Source organism: Macrobrachium rosenbergii, chromosome 5 (assembly GCF_040412425.1).
Source record: "Macrobrachium rosenbergii isolate ZJJX-2024 chromosome 5, ASM4041242v1, whole genome shotgun sequence".
Classification (NCBI taxonomy): Eukaryota; Metazoa; Arthropoda; class Malacostraca; order Decapoda; family Palaemonidae; genus Macrobrachium; species Macrobrachium rosenbergii.
The window spans coordinates 38,238,791-38,257,791 of NC_089745.1; the positions used below are offsets into that span (position 1 = coordinate 38,238,791).

The following is a 19,001-nucleotide window of genomic DNA, read 5'->3' on the forward strand; positions in this document are numbered from 1 at the left end:
TTTTATAACGTCACTGTCCATGGATCATGACACACCAAGACTTTTTTTTAGCACACACTTTATCAGCAGACGCATCTGTTCTTGTGAACCAAAGTTTTTTGTCATCAAAGCGCCCCACAAGAGAGAAGTTCCCATCGATCACTTTTTTATTGAAAAACAATTGTCAACGTCTCGACGCTCATCGGCCGGCAGCTACGATAGCATTCTCGCATCCTGCGACGTTTTCTGGCCAATCGCAGACGTTCTGATCGACGTTGAAGACCAGGTTGACCGGGCAGGGCATGTGGTGTTTCCTCTCGCCTTCACACATGTAGTACTTCGTGCAGTCGGTTTTATCTTCGTAGTAACTAATGTGTCCGTCAGCCTCGGCGCAGACGACTTCGTTAGCTGAAGAAGATGAAGAAAAATAAGTAGTAATAAGTGATAATCAACACAACAATACGAACTTGGGGGAAAGCTCGGTCTTTAGAGAAAGAGCAAAGACGAAATAATATGAGTGAGTGGATATTATTGAAACGTTCTCATTCTACTGTAAATAATGAAATAAAAAGGATTTCTGGAAAGGCTTTCATATGTGTTGCTAACAGAACAGTTTCGAACTTTTAAAACTGCAAAATATGAACAACAATACGAAGTTTGTTGGAAAGCTCGGTAGATGAAGAAAGGACAATAATGAAATAATATGAATGAATGAATGTTACTGAAAAGTTCTTATTCTAATTAATGAAATAAAAAGGATTTCTAGAAAGACTTTCGTAGATAGTGAACACAGAGCAGTTTCGAACTTTTAAAATTTCAAATTGGAGAATAAATATTAAAATTATAAATATATATATATATATTATATATATATATATATATATATATATATTTTTAAAATCTACATACAGTTTCGGGTTCCACACTGAAGAGGGTGTATGACACTCCAAAACTGCATGTGAATATTTTAGATATATTTGTTCTTGGGTGTTAGTGTCTTCACACTGAAGAGGTTGTATGACGATCCCAGGACCCACTACAGTTTTGTAATAATTTTCTGTTACAACTGCAAGTTAATTTTTCTTTCTACAGCGAGGGTAAGAACTCTGTGTTTCTATTGTTTTAAACAATATCTTGGCGTGAAATGTAATGAAGATTACTCAGAATACCTCAGGCATTCAAAAAATGAAAAGAAATTTGTCCTCAAGTAAACTATATATATTTACAATGGTACTAAATATTTAGCAGTCCTTGGTTTGCACGCTGTAAATCATGGGCCATGGCTCACTTTACGCGGTCGACTCGGGTGAGATTCATCGTTAATCCCTTGTCTGTTCTAGCTGTCTTAGTGCCGAAACCGCACGTTGATTTAAAATATATTTGTTCTCAAAACTGTGACTTATTTTTTCGACTTTCGTAGGTGGCACAACTTACGATCTCGTTTAGTGCTCTTTCCCTCCAGCGTTCCAGTATTTTCGTAAGGTCCGTCGTACGTCTGCGCGACGCTGTAGTTCTGGAGAGATTCCTTGACGGCGTTAATGAGAGGATATTTGCCCGTTCCGCAGTTTCCTCGAAAGTCGTCCATGTCAACGCTCCAGATCATAACCCCTCCAAAACCTTCGGTTTTGAGCCAGTCTCCCTGGAAACCAAAATGGAATTGAATCACCAAAATGTCAGCCTCAGACAAAAAGATAATTGATTTTTTTATTATTATTATTATTATTATTATTATTATTATTATTATTATTATTATTATTACTATTATTATTTTTATTATTATTATTATTATTATTATTATTATTATTATTATTATTATTATTAATGACTTGAAATTCAAACTTCCAAAGAATATAGTGTTCATTTAAAAGAAGTTACAGAAGATAGCAGGAAATGCAGTAACAACAGATCAGTTATTAGAAAAGAGAATAAGATAAATTAATAAACTATTAAATACGTTGATAAAAATGTAAATAAGTCAATAACTTACAAGGTGAATTAAATCATAACTACATATATTTGAAATTAAATCATAATTACATACATTTGAAATCAGAACAAAAAGTCCATACGAAACCAAACATTTTTACAAACCTTGACACCAAGGGAGCGCTCATCATCAAAGCCGACCCATTGGTCGTCCATATATGCAAACGGCACTTGCTGTTCGTTGTCCCACACCAGAGTGGTGTTGTCCTCATACAGGAATTCACAAACCTTGTCAAAATAAAAGTTCATGAATTATTATATGATTTTTTTTTCTCCAAAATCAAAAATGTCATCTTTGGTTTGGATCATCGCGAAGGAAAGTATGAATCCTTCACGTCCATATTTTGAAAATAATGATAAAGCTTAAAGAATCACGCGATGGAGGCCAGAAAAACTCACTTCGTAATAAGCAAGGAACCCGGTCTCCTGAGTGTAGCGTCCGGCGGTTCCGCCTTCGGCAGCTGGGGCACCAATGTCGAATTTGCTGGTGTCGGCGAGGGTGAAGGAGCGGCCGTAAGTGGGCATTCCTACCATAATCTTCTGGGCTGGGGCGCCCTGCTTCTTCCATTCCCTGACGCTGAAGTCCTGAAAGAGTGAATTCGTCTGGGTCTTCTCTCATTTTAGAAAGGTATTTAAAAAGTATATTATTATTCCTAGTCCACCAAAACCTTTGTGCATTCCTATAATGTTCTTACTCGTTCAAAGAGAAATTTGGATTCATGCAACACCTACCACAGTGACTTCTCTTATTTTAGAAACTTATTTGGAAAGCATATTATTAATCCTAGCCAACCAAAACCTCTGTAAATTCCTTTAATGTTCTGACTCTTTCAAAGAGAAATTTAGATTAAGCAACACCTACCACAGTGAGTTTCTTTTGGTATGAGGAGGCAGTCTCCAGGGGCAGCAGAGGGGAGTTGTGCCCCACTTGGTTCTCCCACTGTCCGTGGAAATCGTAGGACATGATGTTGATGTAATCCAAGTACTTGCTGATTTCGGGGACGTCATAACTGAAAATGAGAAACAAAAGACTTTAACTAAGAGGTAATTAGATAATCATTAAATAACCAGAAATTTTTCGTTCCTTCAAATACAAAGATTATAAATTTAGGAAACTACAGTGTTGTTGTATGTGATGAAAACAAATAACATCTCAAATATTTGTCCTTGAAACCTTACAACAGCCTAACAAGAACTAAAGTTACGTTAACAGTTAATTAAAAACAATGCATAGAAGCATAAAAAAGCAAGAACGCTCAAATTATAACATAAACAAATACACTTTTATTCAGGTTGTTTATCGTCTCCAAGTCAAAAGTTCAAAGATCTTAAAACAGTTATCTTGTTTTACGTGTGGAGAGAGAGAGAGAGAGAGAGAGAGAGAGAGAGAGAGAGAGAGATCCTACCCTGCAGCAAGAGCCTCGAAGGATGCTGGAACAGCCGCCGAGAGAAGAAGTCTGGAATGCCCAGTGGATTTTGCCTCTCCCTCGAAAGCCAGGCGAAGCTCGCGCAGGAAATTGACGTAATTGGCCTTGTCATCAGGACCACGAGGATACTGAGGAGGTAATGAAACGGAGGTTATAGTACAGTACGTTCTCTTCCATACTCTTTTACTTTGACCATAAATATGTTTTCTTCAAAAGTTCTGAGATGCTGAAACGGAGGTTAAAGTATAATCTTTCCATTTCTCTTTTATCTGAGATGCTATGAGTAAAAGAAAGGCAAAATTTTTAAACAGACATAACGATGGTCATTTTTATACAGTATATATTTTCTTTAATTGGCATCAATTGAAAATAACAATGTAAAGTTTGAATGAATTTGTAATACATTGTAAAGCTTGAATCAGTAATGTATTGTATAGTTTGAATCAGTAATACACTGTAAAATTTGAATCAGTAATAAAACTGAATTATTCAATAAGTTCTGCATAATAGCTAATACTACGTATCCTTACTTGATGTCCAACTGCTGATAAGGATAAGTGTGTACGTTTACTTAATCCAAGTTTGACAAGTATCTCAAAAGAAGGAACTAAATAAGCAAAAGGTACCACTAATTATTTTTTTATTCGTGTTTTTTACTTTACCTCCCAGTCAATATCTAGGCCATCAAACTCGTGTTGTCGGAGAAACTCGAGCGCATCGTAGACGAAGCCGTTCATTCGGAATGGGTTGGCTACCAGTTCTTGGAAGGGCTTGGAACCGAAGGCCCAGCCACCGAGGGCCAACATCACCTGGAAATTCGGGTGTAAATCTGATTAAAATTCACGACTTTCGGAGCGAAAAACTAGAACGAATGAATTAACAAATGCTCTTTGATTCTGTGCTTTTGTGGTCATTCTGTTATTGGAGAAGCAAATCCACATTTATGTATGGGTACAAATCTAATTAGAATTCACCACTTTGGCAGAGAAGAAACTAGAACGAATGAATTAACATATGCTCTTGCATATCAACCTATTGCTTCGATGCTGTGTTTTTTGTGGTCATTCTGTTATTGGAGAAACAAAGCCACAGTTATGTATGGGCACAAATATATTTAGAAATAATTCTCTACAGAGAGCTTTCGGGAATAGATCCACAGTTATGTATGGATACAAATATATTTAGAAATAAATTTCTACAGAGACCTTTCGGGAATAAATCCACAATTATGTATGGGTACAAATATATTTAAAAATAAATATCCACAGAGAGCTTTCGAGAATCTGTTTGACTGAAAAGGGGAATCGAACAGATTCCCTAAAGCTCTTTGTAGAGACTTATTTTTAAATATATTTGTACACATACATAACTGGATTTGTTTCTCCAATTCAAGACTCAAGCTATGCTTATTATTATTATTATTATTATTATTATTATTATTATTATTATTATTATTATTATTATTATTATTATTATTATTATTATTATTATTATTCGTAAGATGGGCCTTTATTCAAATGGAGCAAGACTACAGGGGCCATTGAGTTCCTCATTGGACGAGTGGGTACCGTTCTCAGCTAGCACTCCGCTGGCCCGCGTCCGATTCTCCGACCGGCCAGTGAAGAATTAGAGGAATTTATTTCTGGAGAAAGAAATTCATTTCTCGCTATAATGTAGTTCGGATTCCACAATAAACTGTAGGTCCCGTTGCTAAGTAACCATTTGGTTCTTAGCGACGTAAAATAAATCTAATCCTTCGGGCCAGCCGTAGGAGAGCTGTTAATCAGCTCAGTGCTCTGGTTAAACTAAGGTATACTTAAATTTCTTACAGGGGCCACTGACTTGAACTCCCAGCTTACAGAGAATACAGAGTTCATCTGAAGAAGTTACGCAAGATAATAGGAAATACAGACGGATAAAATCAGTTATTAGAAAGGGAAAAGAGATGAATTAAATAAATTAATAGACAAATAGTTAAAAAGATAAATCGATTATTAAAATACAAGGTGAATTGTTTCAGAGCAGTGAAGCGTTGCATCTTCGCCTGAACGTTCGAGGTTCTAATTGCCTAACATCAAAGACCTCTGGACCTCAGAAGTTCGTTCGCTTCAAACCATCCTTACCTTGAGGTTGGGGTTCTTCTCCTTCAGTTTCACGATCCTGGTGTACATTCCCTCCTTGAATCCGTCGCCAATATCCCCAGGTTCCCCGGGGGCTAGACGATAGTCTTCCATGCCGGCGAAAGCGTAGATGAGGTGAGTGCAGAGGAATGGGTCGAGGCTCTCTGGTTCGAACCTTCCAGCTCCGGGTCTCTTGAAGGACCAGGAGGTGTAGTAGCAGATGACTTTCGGGGCGTCTCCTGCGGGAATTTCGAGGGTGAATTGACTTTTCGTTTTTATTTCCATCCAGATTTGAAAAATTTGCTGTCTTCATTCTTTTTTTCAGCAAAGTATATTTAATTACAGATTCAAAAGTCTTGTAAATATAAGGCTTTGAAAAGCCATTTGAAATTGAGTCTTTAGCCAACTGACTCGTGTTATTTATTTTTTTTTCACCTCCAAACTGAACATGGATAATCAATAAAAAAAAATCATCCCACATGTAAGAAGGACAATTTTGCTACTGTATACACGGAATTTGAAGATTTCATGCGCCTAAATATTCCTGAGACATTAAATCATTATTAAAATCTCAGTGCCTCTAGTTATTGATAGCGTCTACTTCGTTATCAAAACTATTCTATTAGAAATTTTACTATTTATTTTTTACTTCTCTTTACTCAAGAATGTAATATTGATTTATATTAACATATTTTGAGTTAAACTTAATTAAAGGTGAGTTCATTCTCTGCATTTACATTTTCAGATTAAATCTGCAATTTCTCCCTAAGTTACTGTCATTTCCCATTTTTGCATTTTAACAATTAAAGCTAATTACCCCTACTTACGGCTCATAAATTTATATCATATCATATAAAATTCGTAAACTTCTCTCCTACTTCTTTTGCCATACTTAACTCTTACCATTCAACATACTTTGCATGGTGCAGCAACCACTGAGATGTACCTTACAAATATTTACAGAAATTAGAGGTCACCCTAAACTTGCATCTACTGATATAGACTATTTTGTACCATTTACTAAGACTGGAAGTTAGATTAATAAAAAAAAGTCTAGATGACGGCCGAAACGAACAAGGTTTCTTTTTTACCTTAACCTACGTCACCTTCTTTTGTAAAACGAGAGCAAATGAAATTAAAGCATCCCAGAATGGTAAAGGTGACACTGTTGAAAAAAAGAAGGCGAAGAAGAAATGATTTCACATCACTTACTTGGGATGCTTGGTATGACGTCAATCATGGTTGATTCCTGAGCCTGTTGGCGCTGGGTGAGTCTTTCCTTGTAGTCCTTTATGACGATCAAAGGATCAATTGCGACTGGGGGAGGAAGGGTGGTGTGAGTGGCTACTGAAGTCTTGGTGATAGATGACCAGTCGACATCTTTGCCTCCTCTGGGAGTGCCAAGAAGTTCTTCCCTGTGATTGTGGGTGGGGGGGGGAGAGAGAGAGAGAATAGTTATCATCCCTGTGATGGGAGTGAGAGAACATCTCTTATTTTCCCTGGCATGGAAGTGAAAGAACAATGATCGTCCTTGCGGTGGGGGAGACAGAATATTTATCATCCCTATGATGGGAGTGAGAGAACAATTGCTATCTCCTGTGAGAGAGAGAGAGAGAGAGAGAGAGAGAGAGAGAGAGAGAGAGAGAGAACAGTTGTTGCCTTCCCTGGCACGGGAGTGACGTAGAACAGTTATCTTCCCTGTGAAGGGAGTGAGAAAATTTGTTATATTCCCAGTGATAGCAGTTAGAGAACATTTGTTATCTACCCTTTGATGGGAGAGAGAGAACAATTTATTATCCCTGTGATGGGGGTGAGAGAGAACAGTTGTTATCTTCCCTGTGATGAGAGAGAGAGAGAGAGAGAGAACAGCTGTTACCCTTCCTGTCATGGGAAAGAGAGAACATTTGTTATCTGCCCTTTGATGTGAGAGAGATCAGTTATCTCCCCTGTGATGGGAGTGAGAGAACAGTTGTTATCGGCCCTGTGATGGGAGCGAGAGAACAGTTGTTATCTGCCCTGTGATGGAAGGGAGAGAACATTTATCTTCCCTGGCATGGGAGTGAGAGAGATCAGTTATCTTCCATGTGGTGGGAATGAAAGAATAGTTGTTATCTTCCCTGTGATGGGAGAGAGAACAGTTGTTATCTTCTCTGTGATGAGAGAGAGAGAGAGAGAGAGAGAGAGAGAGAGAGAGAGAGAGAGAGAGAGAGAGAACATTTGTTATATGCCCTTTGATGTGAGAGAGATCAGTTATCTACCCTGTGATGGGAGTGAGAGTACAGTTGTTATCTGCCCTGTGATGGGAGTGAGAAAACATTTGTTATCTTCCCTGGCATTGGAGTGAGAGAGATCAGTTTTCATCTTCCCTGTGATGGGAATGCGAGAGAACAGTTGTTATCTTCCCTGCGATGGGAGAGACAGAGAATAGTTATCTTGCCTGTGACTGGAGTGAGAGAACAGTTGCAATCTTCCCTGTGATGGGAGAGAGAGAACAGTTGTTATCTTGCCTGTGATGGAAGTGAAAGAACGTTTGTTATCTTCCTTGGCATGGTGAGAGAGAGAACAGTTGTTATCTTCCCTGTCATGGGAGTGAGAGAACATTTATTATTTTCCATGGCATGGGAGTGAGAGAGAACAGTTATCTTTCCTGTGATAGGAGAAAGAACATGGAGCTTTTTAGAAGACATGTTTTCTTTTGTTAACAAGAGTCTTAACACTTTGAAAAATTCTCAAAATATTTTACTTTGTTGGTCACTGTGATCTTTTACTTTGACTGATACGGAGGATCGAGCAGTTCTCGAAAGTCTCGTTGCATTGATATTTCTAGATATGTATTTACACTTGCATCAATGTGGATTTTTTATCCTTCAGTTTTATTATTATTATTATTATTATTATTATTTTTATTATTATTATTATTATTATTATTATTATTATTATTGGCAAAATCTAATATGGAAATACACCAAAACGTTAAGGTTTTAATCCATTCAAAGAGCGGAGAAAGAAACAGTTATATATAAAATCATTGAAAATACTTCCAAGAGACAACAACACCAGTATTACATGGCAAGAATATATGGCTTCCATCTAAGACTGGACGCAGGTAGCTAACAATTACAGTTTCCCTGAGTGGATATTCACTGTGTTAATATTAGAATCCTTCTTCAAACAAGTGCGTAAGGACAATATATTGATTGATTATATATTACGAGTCCATCCCAGCTAACCTAACCTACCCGAGCGATTAGTGATTTCAAAGAAAAATAATTTTTTACTTCTAATGCTGGAGACATCAACAGAAAGGAGCAAACTCATTCCTGCTATCTGCTGATGTCTCTTGAATTCAGGTGTATAATTCAGGTGTATTACTAGTCCACCCCAGCTAACCTTACCTAACCGAGCTATTAATGTTTTCAATGAAACCTCATTTTTTACATCTAATGCAGGAAATATCAACAGAAAGGAGCAAATTAACCCCTGCTATCTCCTGGCGTCTCCTGAACTCAGGCGTATAATTCAGGTGTATCGGTCTACGACATACCTCATAACGGTGATCAGAGGATACTTGATGCCTCCTCCACAGACGGTGCCGGTGAAGTCGTCCATGTCAATCGACCAGATCATGGCTCCTCCGAATCCGTTCTTCTTGATCCAGTTCATCTTGTTGCGGATGGCGCGCTCGTCGTCGAAACCGACCCACAGTTTGTCCTTGACCAAGTAGGGCACTTGCATCTCGTCGTGCCAGATGTAGTGGGCTCCAGTTTGCAGTTCCTCGCAGACCTGTGTCAAGGATTGATTGGATTTGTGAAAGTTTAGGCTATCAAGCACTAGACTAGGGGCACTTTCAGCCATTCAACGTTCAAGCTAGTGAAAAGAGAGAGGTGGAGTGGTTGGACAGCAAGATGAAAGAGAGGAGAGGAAATGGGAACGGAGGTAAAGCAAAAGGCAAAAAACTGGGTTCAGTTAGGGGTCCTAGGGACGCCGCAAACAACCATTATAATGCCTACAGTGCACTATGTGAAGTGTACTGAGGGCACTACCCACCTTTAAGCTTATGTCAATAACGAGGTATTAGAAGGCAATTTTTGAGTATTGCGGTATCTGATAACCCTTTTTTCACATTCATTTTATGTTAGGTAACCTTCTCTCGTAATGAACCGTTTAGAATTGAGACGAAAAAGGTTTTATGGTATAAAAATAATAGTTATATGCATTCGCCGAGTTCCTCTGCTACCTCGTTCCTCACCTCATAGTAAGCCATGAAACCTCCTTCGCCAGTATACTTCCCAGCATCGCCTCCTCCACTAGAGGGAGAGTTCACGTTGTTCTGGCCGGGGTTCGACAAGGTGAAACTACGTCCGTAGGTTGGCATTCCGATAATCAGCTTCTCTTTGGGTGCTCCCAGTTTGGCCCACCTGAAATTTTAAAAAGTTGTCATGAGCTTCGAGCGAGCAGAATGAGGATGCTGAGGTGGGCTTTGAGGTTCTAGCCGCGTGGGAGGCCGGAAAATGAGGAAATTAATAGCTAGAAACGGATGGTAAAGGTTACTGACATGATTAGAAAATCGAGAATGAGATGCTTTGGGCATGTGAGAAGGCTGAGTGAGGAGGAAGGAGTGAAGATGGCTTAGACAAAGGATTAGATGGAGTGACAAAGTGGAGGAGGGTTTGGAGAAGAAGGGTTTAGCGGACGAAGAAGATGCATTCCACAGCCCTAGTTGGCGAAGATGCATCAAAGAAACCGATCCCTGAGCTTAGGGATAGACTTACAGGTTTGAGGCGTGGTCGACGGACAGCTGTTTTCGCCATTCGGTGTCCACAGAAGGGGCGAAGAGTGGCGCATTGTGTCCGACGGTGTTCTCCCACTTGCCGTGGAAATCGTAAGCCATGACGTTGATGAAATCCAGGTAGCTGAGGAAAGAAAGAAACTCCAGTGAGTATAAATTAAGAAAATGGAAGAAATGCAAAGTCTAACAGCACAAGACACCAAAGTCTTGACAAATAAAGTCTAACCTTGACAAACAGTCTTGTCATTAGTGCTTAGTATTCATGAAACCTGATAAGTGTTTGGCTGTAGTTAGTAGAAATGTCAATACTCAAAAATTTTAGTAACCACATTAAAAGTAAATCCATTTATTTCTATTAATACAGCTAAAAATTAATTCTCTTATTAATGGAATGCACAGAATTTCTTTTACAGTTATAAAAATAAATTCCTCTATGACAAATAAAAGGCTCACTTTAACATGAAAAATATAAATAATCTACTGAATTAATGAAATATTTTTTACAACATAATTGAGAATTAAAACCACCTCCTCATGGACAATAGGCATGTATAGATAGATAGATAGATAGATAGACAGATAGATGATAGATAGATATATATATATGTGTATGTATGTATATATATATATATATATATATATATATATATATATATATATATATATATATAAATATATAATACACATACATGCACACACAGTCATCATTTAACAACGGTTTTCTAGCATCAGGTTTAATGCTACTCAGTTCGCTAGGAGTTTTATCTTGGCTACAAATAAAATGTAGAATAGTTTGCCTAATGCAATTGTGGAATCTCCTGACCTCCAAACGTTTAAGCGAGGAGCAAATTCACTCCTACTCTTTGCTGACGTCTCCTGAATTCAGGTATATCGATTTTATTTTCAATTCCATCTTATTTATCTATTTATCAGCTTTTCCTATAACGTGTCTCTCTTTGCAGGCTGATTTCCTTTCAGAGCCCTCTTGGGTTTATAGTCTGTTGACTCTGTCCATGGGGGTTTTCAGCTGAAGATTTAAAGAGAGAGAAAGAAACAAGGCACAGCCTGAATACCTACCGAGAGACAACAGGAATATCGTAACCACCTCGGATCTTGTCAGGGCCGACGGGAACGGCAGCCGTTATCAGGAGTCTTGGAAGACCCATCTCCTTGGCTTCTGCGTCAAAGGCTTCGAAGAGTTCTGGTGAAAAAAATTTTTGCTCATGAAAGAAATGATTTGTTATCTCATGGAATTTCAAGGACTAGGAAGGGTTGCAGAGAGAGAGAGAGAGAGAGAGAGAGAGAGAGAGAGAGAGAGAGAGAGAGAGAGAGAGAGAGAGAAACACCGTGAAGCTTGAAGCCACAAATTCCGTGGTCGATTCACTTTTCCAGATGAGTAGGAAGACGAGTGAAAGGATTCACAAACAGAGGTGCAGGTGAAATTAAGCTTAACATGAAAGCGAACAAAGGCTTTAAAAGACTTTGAAAAGCTTCAATCAAACTTTATGTGGACTGATTAAAGGATTTAAAAGACTTTAAAAGGCTTCAGTCAAACTTTATGTAGACTGATTAAATACTCTGTACATGAACTTAGTTTTAGAAGGCAAATGAACAGGGTTGAACTGTCAACAGAAAGAATTCTATATATATATATATATATATATATATATATATATATATATATATATATATATATATATATATATATATATATATATATATATATATATATATATATTTATATGTATATGTATATGTATATATATATATATATATATATATATATATATATATATATATATATATATATATATATATATATATATATATATATATATATATATATATATATATATATATATATATATATATATATATATCTCACATCACTAGTGTAGGTTCTGACTGGTTTCAGCACTATTTCAAGCCATTGACGAAGGACCTTCGTTAATGGTTTACAAATAAAGTTGAAACCTGTCTTGACCTGCTCTCAGTTTCCTATTTTTCATATGTGGTGATGTGTGGTAAACAAATCACGTGTTTATGTGTTTATAATCATACACACACACACACACACACACACACACATATATATATATATATATATATATATATATATATATATATATATATATATATATATATATATATATATATACATATACATATATGAAATTCTCATCTGTTGTCATTTAACCCTTATTAACTTGTATACTGGAACTGAGTTCAGTAAAAAGCACTGAATCAGTCTACATAAATTTCTATTAATTTGGGGATCAGAGTTTCACTCCATGCATTTCCTATTTAAAAAGGAAATGAGTGAGTTGTCCAAATTAAAACGCGGAGATGAAACTCAAATAAAATTTGCGATTTTGATTAGAAATTGACTCATACTGAGTATGAAAACTATTTGATTTTATTGACAGGCTTTTATGTAATAATACCGTTTCCTTCCCCGGCTAATCATATCAATATATTTGAATTATTCCCCACTTATCTAACCTATTTTATACTAAATTATAAACTACCTCGAGAGCTGAATAGCAAATTTATTTTAAATATAATGATTACGATTATACGTGCAAAGTATTCCTGTGTTTATTGAACAAATGTTTTCCATGAGTTGATACTTCACTTTTACTTAGAAGCACAACTCGCCATTTCTCCACTCGCACTTTCATATCTATGTATGAAAAAGATATGAGCAATTCCAGGCATCAATATTCTAACCAATGCCTTTACATGGTGCTGTGTTTATTTGGAAGTTTTCAATTCAAATCCAAATGTATTTGTTACGTTCACTGTTTTTTCCAATAGTAATTAGGATAAAATGAATAAGTAAATAATTAAATGGAAACAAATGAAAAGTTAAATTCGGAGGCATTACGAATCAGAAGTTGAATTACAATATAATGTTCTCCAGTCTTCGATACCTCTGGAGTCAGCGGGCGCATGCGTGTATGCACGTGCACTTAGCCATTAAGCCATGAACATTAATGAGAAAAAAAACAATATAAATGATTCGATATTTCAACCCTCTCAATCGCGCCAGAGGAGAAAAATAACCGAGCTGCTTACAAAATTATTTTATTCGTAAAAGTGGCATTAATTTTTTTTTTCAAGTTATACTGGCGATACCACAAGTCAAACTCACCGCAAATGTATCGTTAGAATGAGAGATCGTTAACGAAACTTTCGCAAAAGAAAATCTTTCGTGACTAAAAAAAAAAAAACATTCGCGCATTCCATAACCATAAAAAAATAAAATGTAAATTAAGAGATGTATTCACGAAACTATTAAATATCAAACTAAAAAGAACGTGATGAGCAAAAGCTATCTCACAAAACAACATTGTATTCGAAATGATGATTTATTAGCTTTTGTTTTGGCAATTTCAATACTTAATCTTCTTCTTCTTCTTTTTCTTCTTCTTCTTTCTTCTTTTCTTCTTCTTCTTCTTCTTCTTCTTCTTCTTCTTCTTCTTCTTCTTCTTCTTCTCCTTCTTCTTCTGTCGACTTTCACTTTGTCAGATGACTGACCAAATTTGCATGTCATCGCCAAACTATTAAATTCATGAAAAATGCATGGGTGTCAATCCTCATTTTAATAGAGCATTAGTATTATAAACTTTAAAAAACAACGACTTTTATATACAATACTTCCATAATAAACTGACGAAAATTCAGCTCATGACAATAACAAAATAAATCAATGTATTGTTAGCAATATACGGTTAATGAATTGAAGTAGCTCCGCATTTCGAACACAGTTTCATATCCTGAATTCTCAGGCCATTTTTTTTTTTTTTTTTTTTGTAGAAACCCATTATGGAAAAATTCCGAGGGAAATATCCGTTTTGATGCTCCAAATTCTATAAGCAGAATTCTCTCTATAAAATTTCACAGGTAACGGTAACTCAAAATTTCTCTCTTCGTAATTTTCAGACTTCGAAATTACCCTACGTCAATTTTCTTCCAAATAAATTTACATGGAGAGAATTCGTCGTGTCAAATTTCCCTCACGAAATCCTTTAAAAAAAATCCTAACCAAAATAAAGCTCTCGTGAGAATCAAATCTATGCCAGTTTTCACTGGTCGACAAATCTTGTGGGAGGATGCCTAGGGCTTATAAAAACGTCTTACCTTTCAGCAGGAGGACGAAATTCTCCTTATCCTGACTTGTAGGATACTCCCAGTCAAGGTCGAGGCCGTCAAACTTGTGTTTCCTCAGGAAGGGAATGGCGCTGAAGATGAAGGTCTGACGGGTGTACCTGGTGGCGGACATGTCCTTGAATCTCTTCGTGCCGAAGGACCAGCCACCTGCGGGAGGGGGGGAAAAAAATTAGACGTCAGCAGAAAATATAGGGAAATTTCTGGGTTTGGATGTCAGGAGTGAGTCGAGAGGAAACTTTCTGAACTTTCTGCTGGGTTTTGTGGCGACGGTAAAACCAACATCATTTACAATGTCAATGATAAAAGAAGTTTTAAAAGGAGAATTATTATTATTATTATTATTATTATTATTATTATTATTATTATTATTATTATTATTATTATTATTACTGTTGTTATAAACAGCAGTAATAGCATTTAAAACGTAGTAAAATTATATATTTTCTCAGCAAATTCATTTCATGACTATTATGCATAATCTTGAAATCAATATTATTGCTAGTCTTACTCTGTATATATATATATATATATATATATATATATATATATATATATATATATATATATATATATATATATATATATATATATATATATATATATATATATATATATATATATATATATATATATATATATATATATATATATATATAGAGAGAGAGAGAGAGAGAGAGAGAGAGAGAGAGAGAGAGAGAGAGAGAGAGAGAGAGACCAATGAGTGTGTTTAAAAATATAATGACATATTTCTTATCATGGCAAAAACATCAAGGAAAGTCACCCAATCAAAGGAAATCAGTATTAGCTCCGTAATGCCACACCTATTTTTCTAAATTTATTTCATTTATCCCAAACAAAATACTTCAGTATCTGAATTAACATACACCAAATTGAATCTTGCAATACACTCTTGAAAGCAAACTGAGGTTTGCAGTCTTTTTTTTTTTTTTTGGATATATCGAAGAAAAACATTAAAAACATCATAGGAAGGGTTTCAAAACGCATACATTTCGTGTGAAGGAAATTAATTCCTCATGAAAACAGTTAGCGGCGTGTGAGGTGAAAGCTGGACGAGGGAGGTTAAAGATATTGAGTAAATATCAAAGGCAAAGATGAATTAGGAGAGTTTCTGAGTTCTGGGTACTGCTGGCCATCCGAAAGTAAAAACAGTGTGTTATACATGATAACTATTTTTGGGCTAAAACAATTTGTACATCGATGATTACGTTTTATAATGCATATATGTATAATGAATACATCTATGGTACATAACCGTTTCCTAAAAAACATTAAACTTCGATCAAGAAAAATTAGATTGTACGATTTAAGTTAGTAAATGCAAACCTTGCCTTCATGTCCAGATATTAACACCATCTGAAGGAGCTCCGAAGATAACTACAAAACAGAGAGAGAAGAGAGAGAGAGAGAGAGAGAGAGAGAGAGAGAGAGAGAGAGAGAGAGAGAGAGAGACTTCCCATCGACGCTCGCCAAAGATACTTCGTTTGAGAGGAGAATACCTCAATCAGAAAATTTTTACCCACGTCATTTTCAATCTACTCTCCCTGCTAGCAATGATTTCGTCTGCGACCAGCCATGCTGAAATTGTGACGGGGAGTTACTGCAGTCACGTTTGCAGCGAAAGGAAACGTGACAGACGGACAGACACACACACACACACTGACACACAGACAGTCAGACAGATGCTTGTGACAGACGAGACAGCAGCCCCTGTTAGTTGGGTTTCTCAGGCGCTTATTGGAGCCCTCTCTTCAGGTAAATTGTTTCTGTGCAGGCAGTTATCTCTGTTGTTATTTCTGGTCCATATTCAAGGTTGTTGCATTTCGTATGCAATATTAACTGACTATTGTACTACATAGTGTAAGTGTTGTTAACTTTTACTACAAAAAATGGCTGTAAAAAATTCACTGTGTTACACCCTTTTTTTACCTTTTAAGTTTGATTGTCAACTGTTCTTGCGCGTGCGCACAAACAGCTTTGGACTGTGTCATACGTGTTTCATAAATATCCATTATATGAAATCTGATAAAACGAAGCCACTAATCATCCAATGCTATCTTTCCACAAGAGAAAGCAACGCTCGAAACAATTCTTTACTCTCAGATACATTTGAAAACAAATGAAATCGTACATCACACATTAAGACGTGCAAAAGCGAATGTTCAGTGCATTGCAGAGGACCCATCAACTCCTGAATCTGCAAAAAAGACGCCAATGAACAGAATCAAATTCCTCACTTTCGTGGTTGAATGAACGGCCGGACGAAGTGAAAGGAACGAATTTTTGGGCCAACCTAAGCAAGTGGAACAACAGTTTTCTATCAAAGTAAAAAAAAAAATAATAATAAATAAACGCTCACTTATTTATTAATGTGACGTACGCTGACACCTTAAGATTCATCAAGCACGATTAGCTTTTGTTTCTATGTGTCGAATTTCAGTTCATGATGCTATTTACGGAAATACTAGCTTACTGACACCATGAAACTGTCATCATAGCATCTTCTCTTAACACAAGGACGCCAGAATCTTAAATTGTTTATACTGATAATTCATGATTACAAAAGATTACGTGAGGCGACATATAAACGGTACATCAGTCTGATTCCAACTTGCAAAACATTTAAATGTCAGTGGATATCCAATACACCTTACAATCCTAGTTACTATGCTATATATCTTACGGATACATATAGTTACTGCCTGATACATATTCCGGATACACATAGCTACTACGTCATACATATTCTGGATACATACAGTTACTACGTTATACTATTCCGGATACACAAAGTTACTCCCTTACACATATCCCGGAAAGTCACTACGTCACACACATTCCGGATACGTATTGTCACTACATATTCCAGGTACATATAGCCATTATGTTATACATATTCCGGATACATATAGTTACTACATTATACATATTTATGATACATACACTCACTACAAAAGAATTCAGTATGTGAAGTGCAAACGTACGATTTTTTATAAGTTCTAATTATCACAGCATGTACTGTTCTTTCAGAACCTCAAGGCCTCATAATGATAGCACATTCCCCGGTGAAAACTGAGTACCAGGACCTTGGTATATGTCTCCCTTGGCGCTAATCGTGAATCATTTTCAAAAGGAATTTTTCCTGTAGAACAGGTGAACAGATACTCATTTCGTAAAAATCACTAACTTGATCTTTCCTCACCCTGGTGCATAAATTTACAGAGGACATTCACCTTTCTGATAGGGCACATTTCTAAGAATGCTCATTTTTCTGTTTGTATAAACACACATACACACACATTTATATATAAGTGTGTGTGTGTGTGTGTAAGAAAGAGAACAAAAGCAAAGGGCACAGTTCATTCTACATATTTTCTAAGTTCTTGACCTTTTCCGCTCGGAATAACATCCTGTCCTCACAATCCTGAGCTCAAGATTTTATGAAAGCAGCAGAAAATCACAGTTTAATCACCGTATCGTAAACTCATCCATCCTGCTGAGAGAGAGAGAGAGAGAGAGAGAGAGAGAGAGAGAGAGAGAGAGAGAGAGAGAGAGAGAGAGAGCTGTTTAGAAAGAGCAGTCGGAGCAACGGTGGTGGCAAAGTTGATGGAAAGTCTGAAGGTCGCCCTTGACACTTGCGGCGAGGTTTTGTGCCACTTAAGGTCCAGCAACCTTTCGCCGTTTTCTTCAGGCATCGTTTTCTATACCAGCTGTAATCCTACAAACGCCAAGGGTAGCTGTCAAGGGGGGCCACTGTTTCTTTGGGCGCCCCGAAAGGTGCCTACTTGCCTGCCTGACAGATCTTTCTTTCTCTCTTCATTTCTTTAATGCAACTGAAAACCCTTATGGACACAGTCATCAGACTATTCAAACCCAAAATGGCTTCCAAGCAAAATCAACCTTCAGAGACAGACTAGTTATAGGAAAAGGTGGTAGACAGATAAATAAATGAGGGAAGAGAAAATAAAACCGATACACCTGAAACTCAGGAGACATCAGCAGAAAGCAGGAATGAATTTGCTCCTCGCTTAATTATTTGAAGATCAGAAGACTCCACAACTGCACTAGGCAAACTATTCCGCATATTAGTTAAAGCTATGATAAAACTTCTAGATAACTGAGTAGTAATTAGCTCCCTCTCGAGCTATTAATGCTGCAGTTCTTTATAAACTGATTTAGCTGGTGTTATGCCAGCGTGGGTCGTTGCACCTTTGAAAAGCCCATTTTTTATAGTAGTTTTTTAAGCTAAAACTTCTTGGTATTTTGAAGGGGCTGTTATGTTTAGTTCGGTGCGTAGAAAGTATGTCAGTTTACGTCAGTCTCAAGTTTCTTTGTTTTCTTTCCTTATTTCTCCATTAATTTACAGAATTCTGATCCACTGAGAGAGAGAGAGAGAGAGAGAGAGAGAGAGAGAGAGAGAGAGAGAGAGAGAGAGAGAGAGAGAATATCCAAAAATGCGTTGAAATATTTTTTTTATGTGAAGAGCCTTCCATTAACGGAAAAAAATGC

The 19,001-nt window shown here is 36.7% G+C and overlaps 1 protein-coding gene across 2 annotated transcripts in view; it reads right to left on the reverse strand.

Moving 5' to 3' along the window:
• Positions 1 to 19,001, reverse strand: part of Cht7 (chitinase 7) — a 234,581-nt gene continuing 215,580 nt past the window's right edge. For both annotated transcript variants that reach the window (XM_067104046.1, XM_067104045.1), the window contains 14 exons: positions 14,445 to 14,621; positions 11,379 to 11,502; positions 10,285 to 10,425; positions 9,762 to 9,930; positions 9,057 to 9,295; positions 6,725 to 6,927; positions 5,516 to 5,751; positions 4,055 to 4,201; positions 3,372 to 3,520; positions 2,828 to 2,975; positions 2,365 to 2,550; positions 2,071 to 2,193; positions 1,414 to 1,618; positions 1 to 387 (listed from right to left, as the gene is read on the reverse strand). In XM_067104046.1, the coding sequence (XP_066960147.1) occupies positions 179 to 387; positions 1,414 to 1,618; positions 2,071 to 2,193; positions 2,365 to 2,550; positions 2,828 to 2,975; positions 3,372 to 3,520; positions 4,055 to 4,201; positions 5,516 to 5,751; positions 6,725 to 6,927; positions 9,057 to 9,295; positions 9,762 to 9,930; positions 10,285 to 10,425; positions 11,379 to 11,502; positions 14,445 to 14,621 (2,456 nt within the window). In that variant the 3' untranslated portion in view covers positions 1 to 178. The remainder of the gene's footprint in view (positions 388 to 1,413; positions 1,619 to 2,070; positions 2,194 to 2,364; positions 2,551 to 2,827; positions 2,976 to 3,371; positions 3,521 to 4,054; positions 4,202 to 5,515; positions 5,752 to 6,724; positions 6,928 to 9,056; positions 9,296 to 9,761; positions 9,931 to 10,284; positions 10,426 to 11,378; positions 11,503 to 14,444; positions 14,622 to 19,001) is intronic.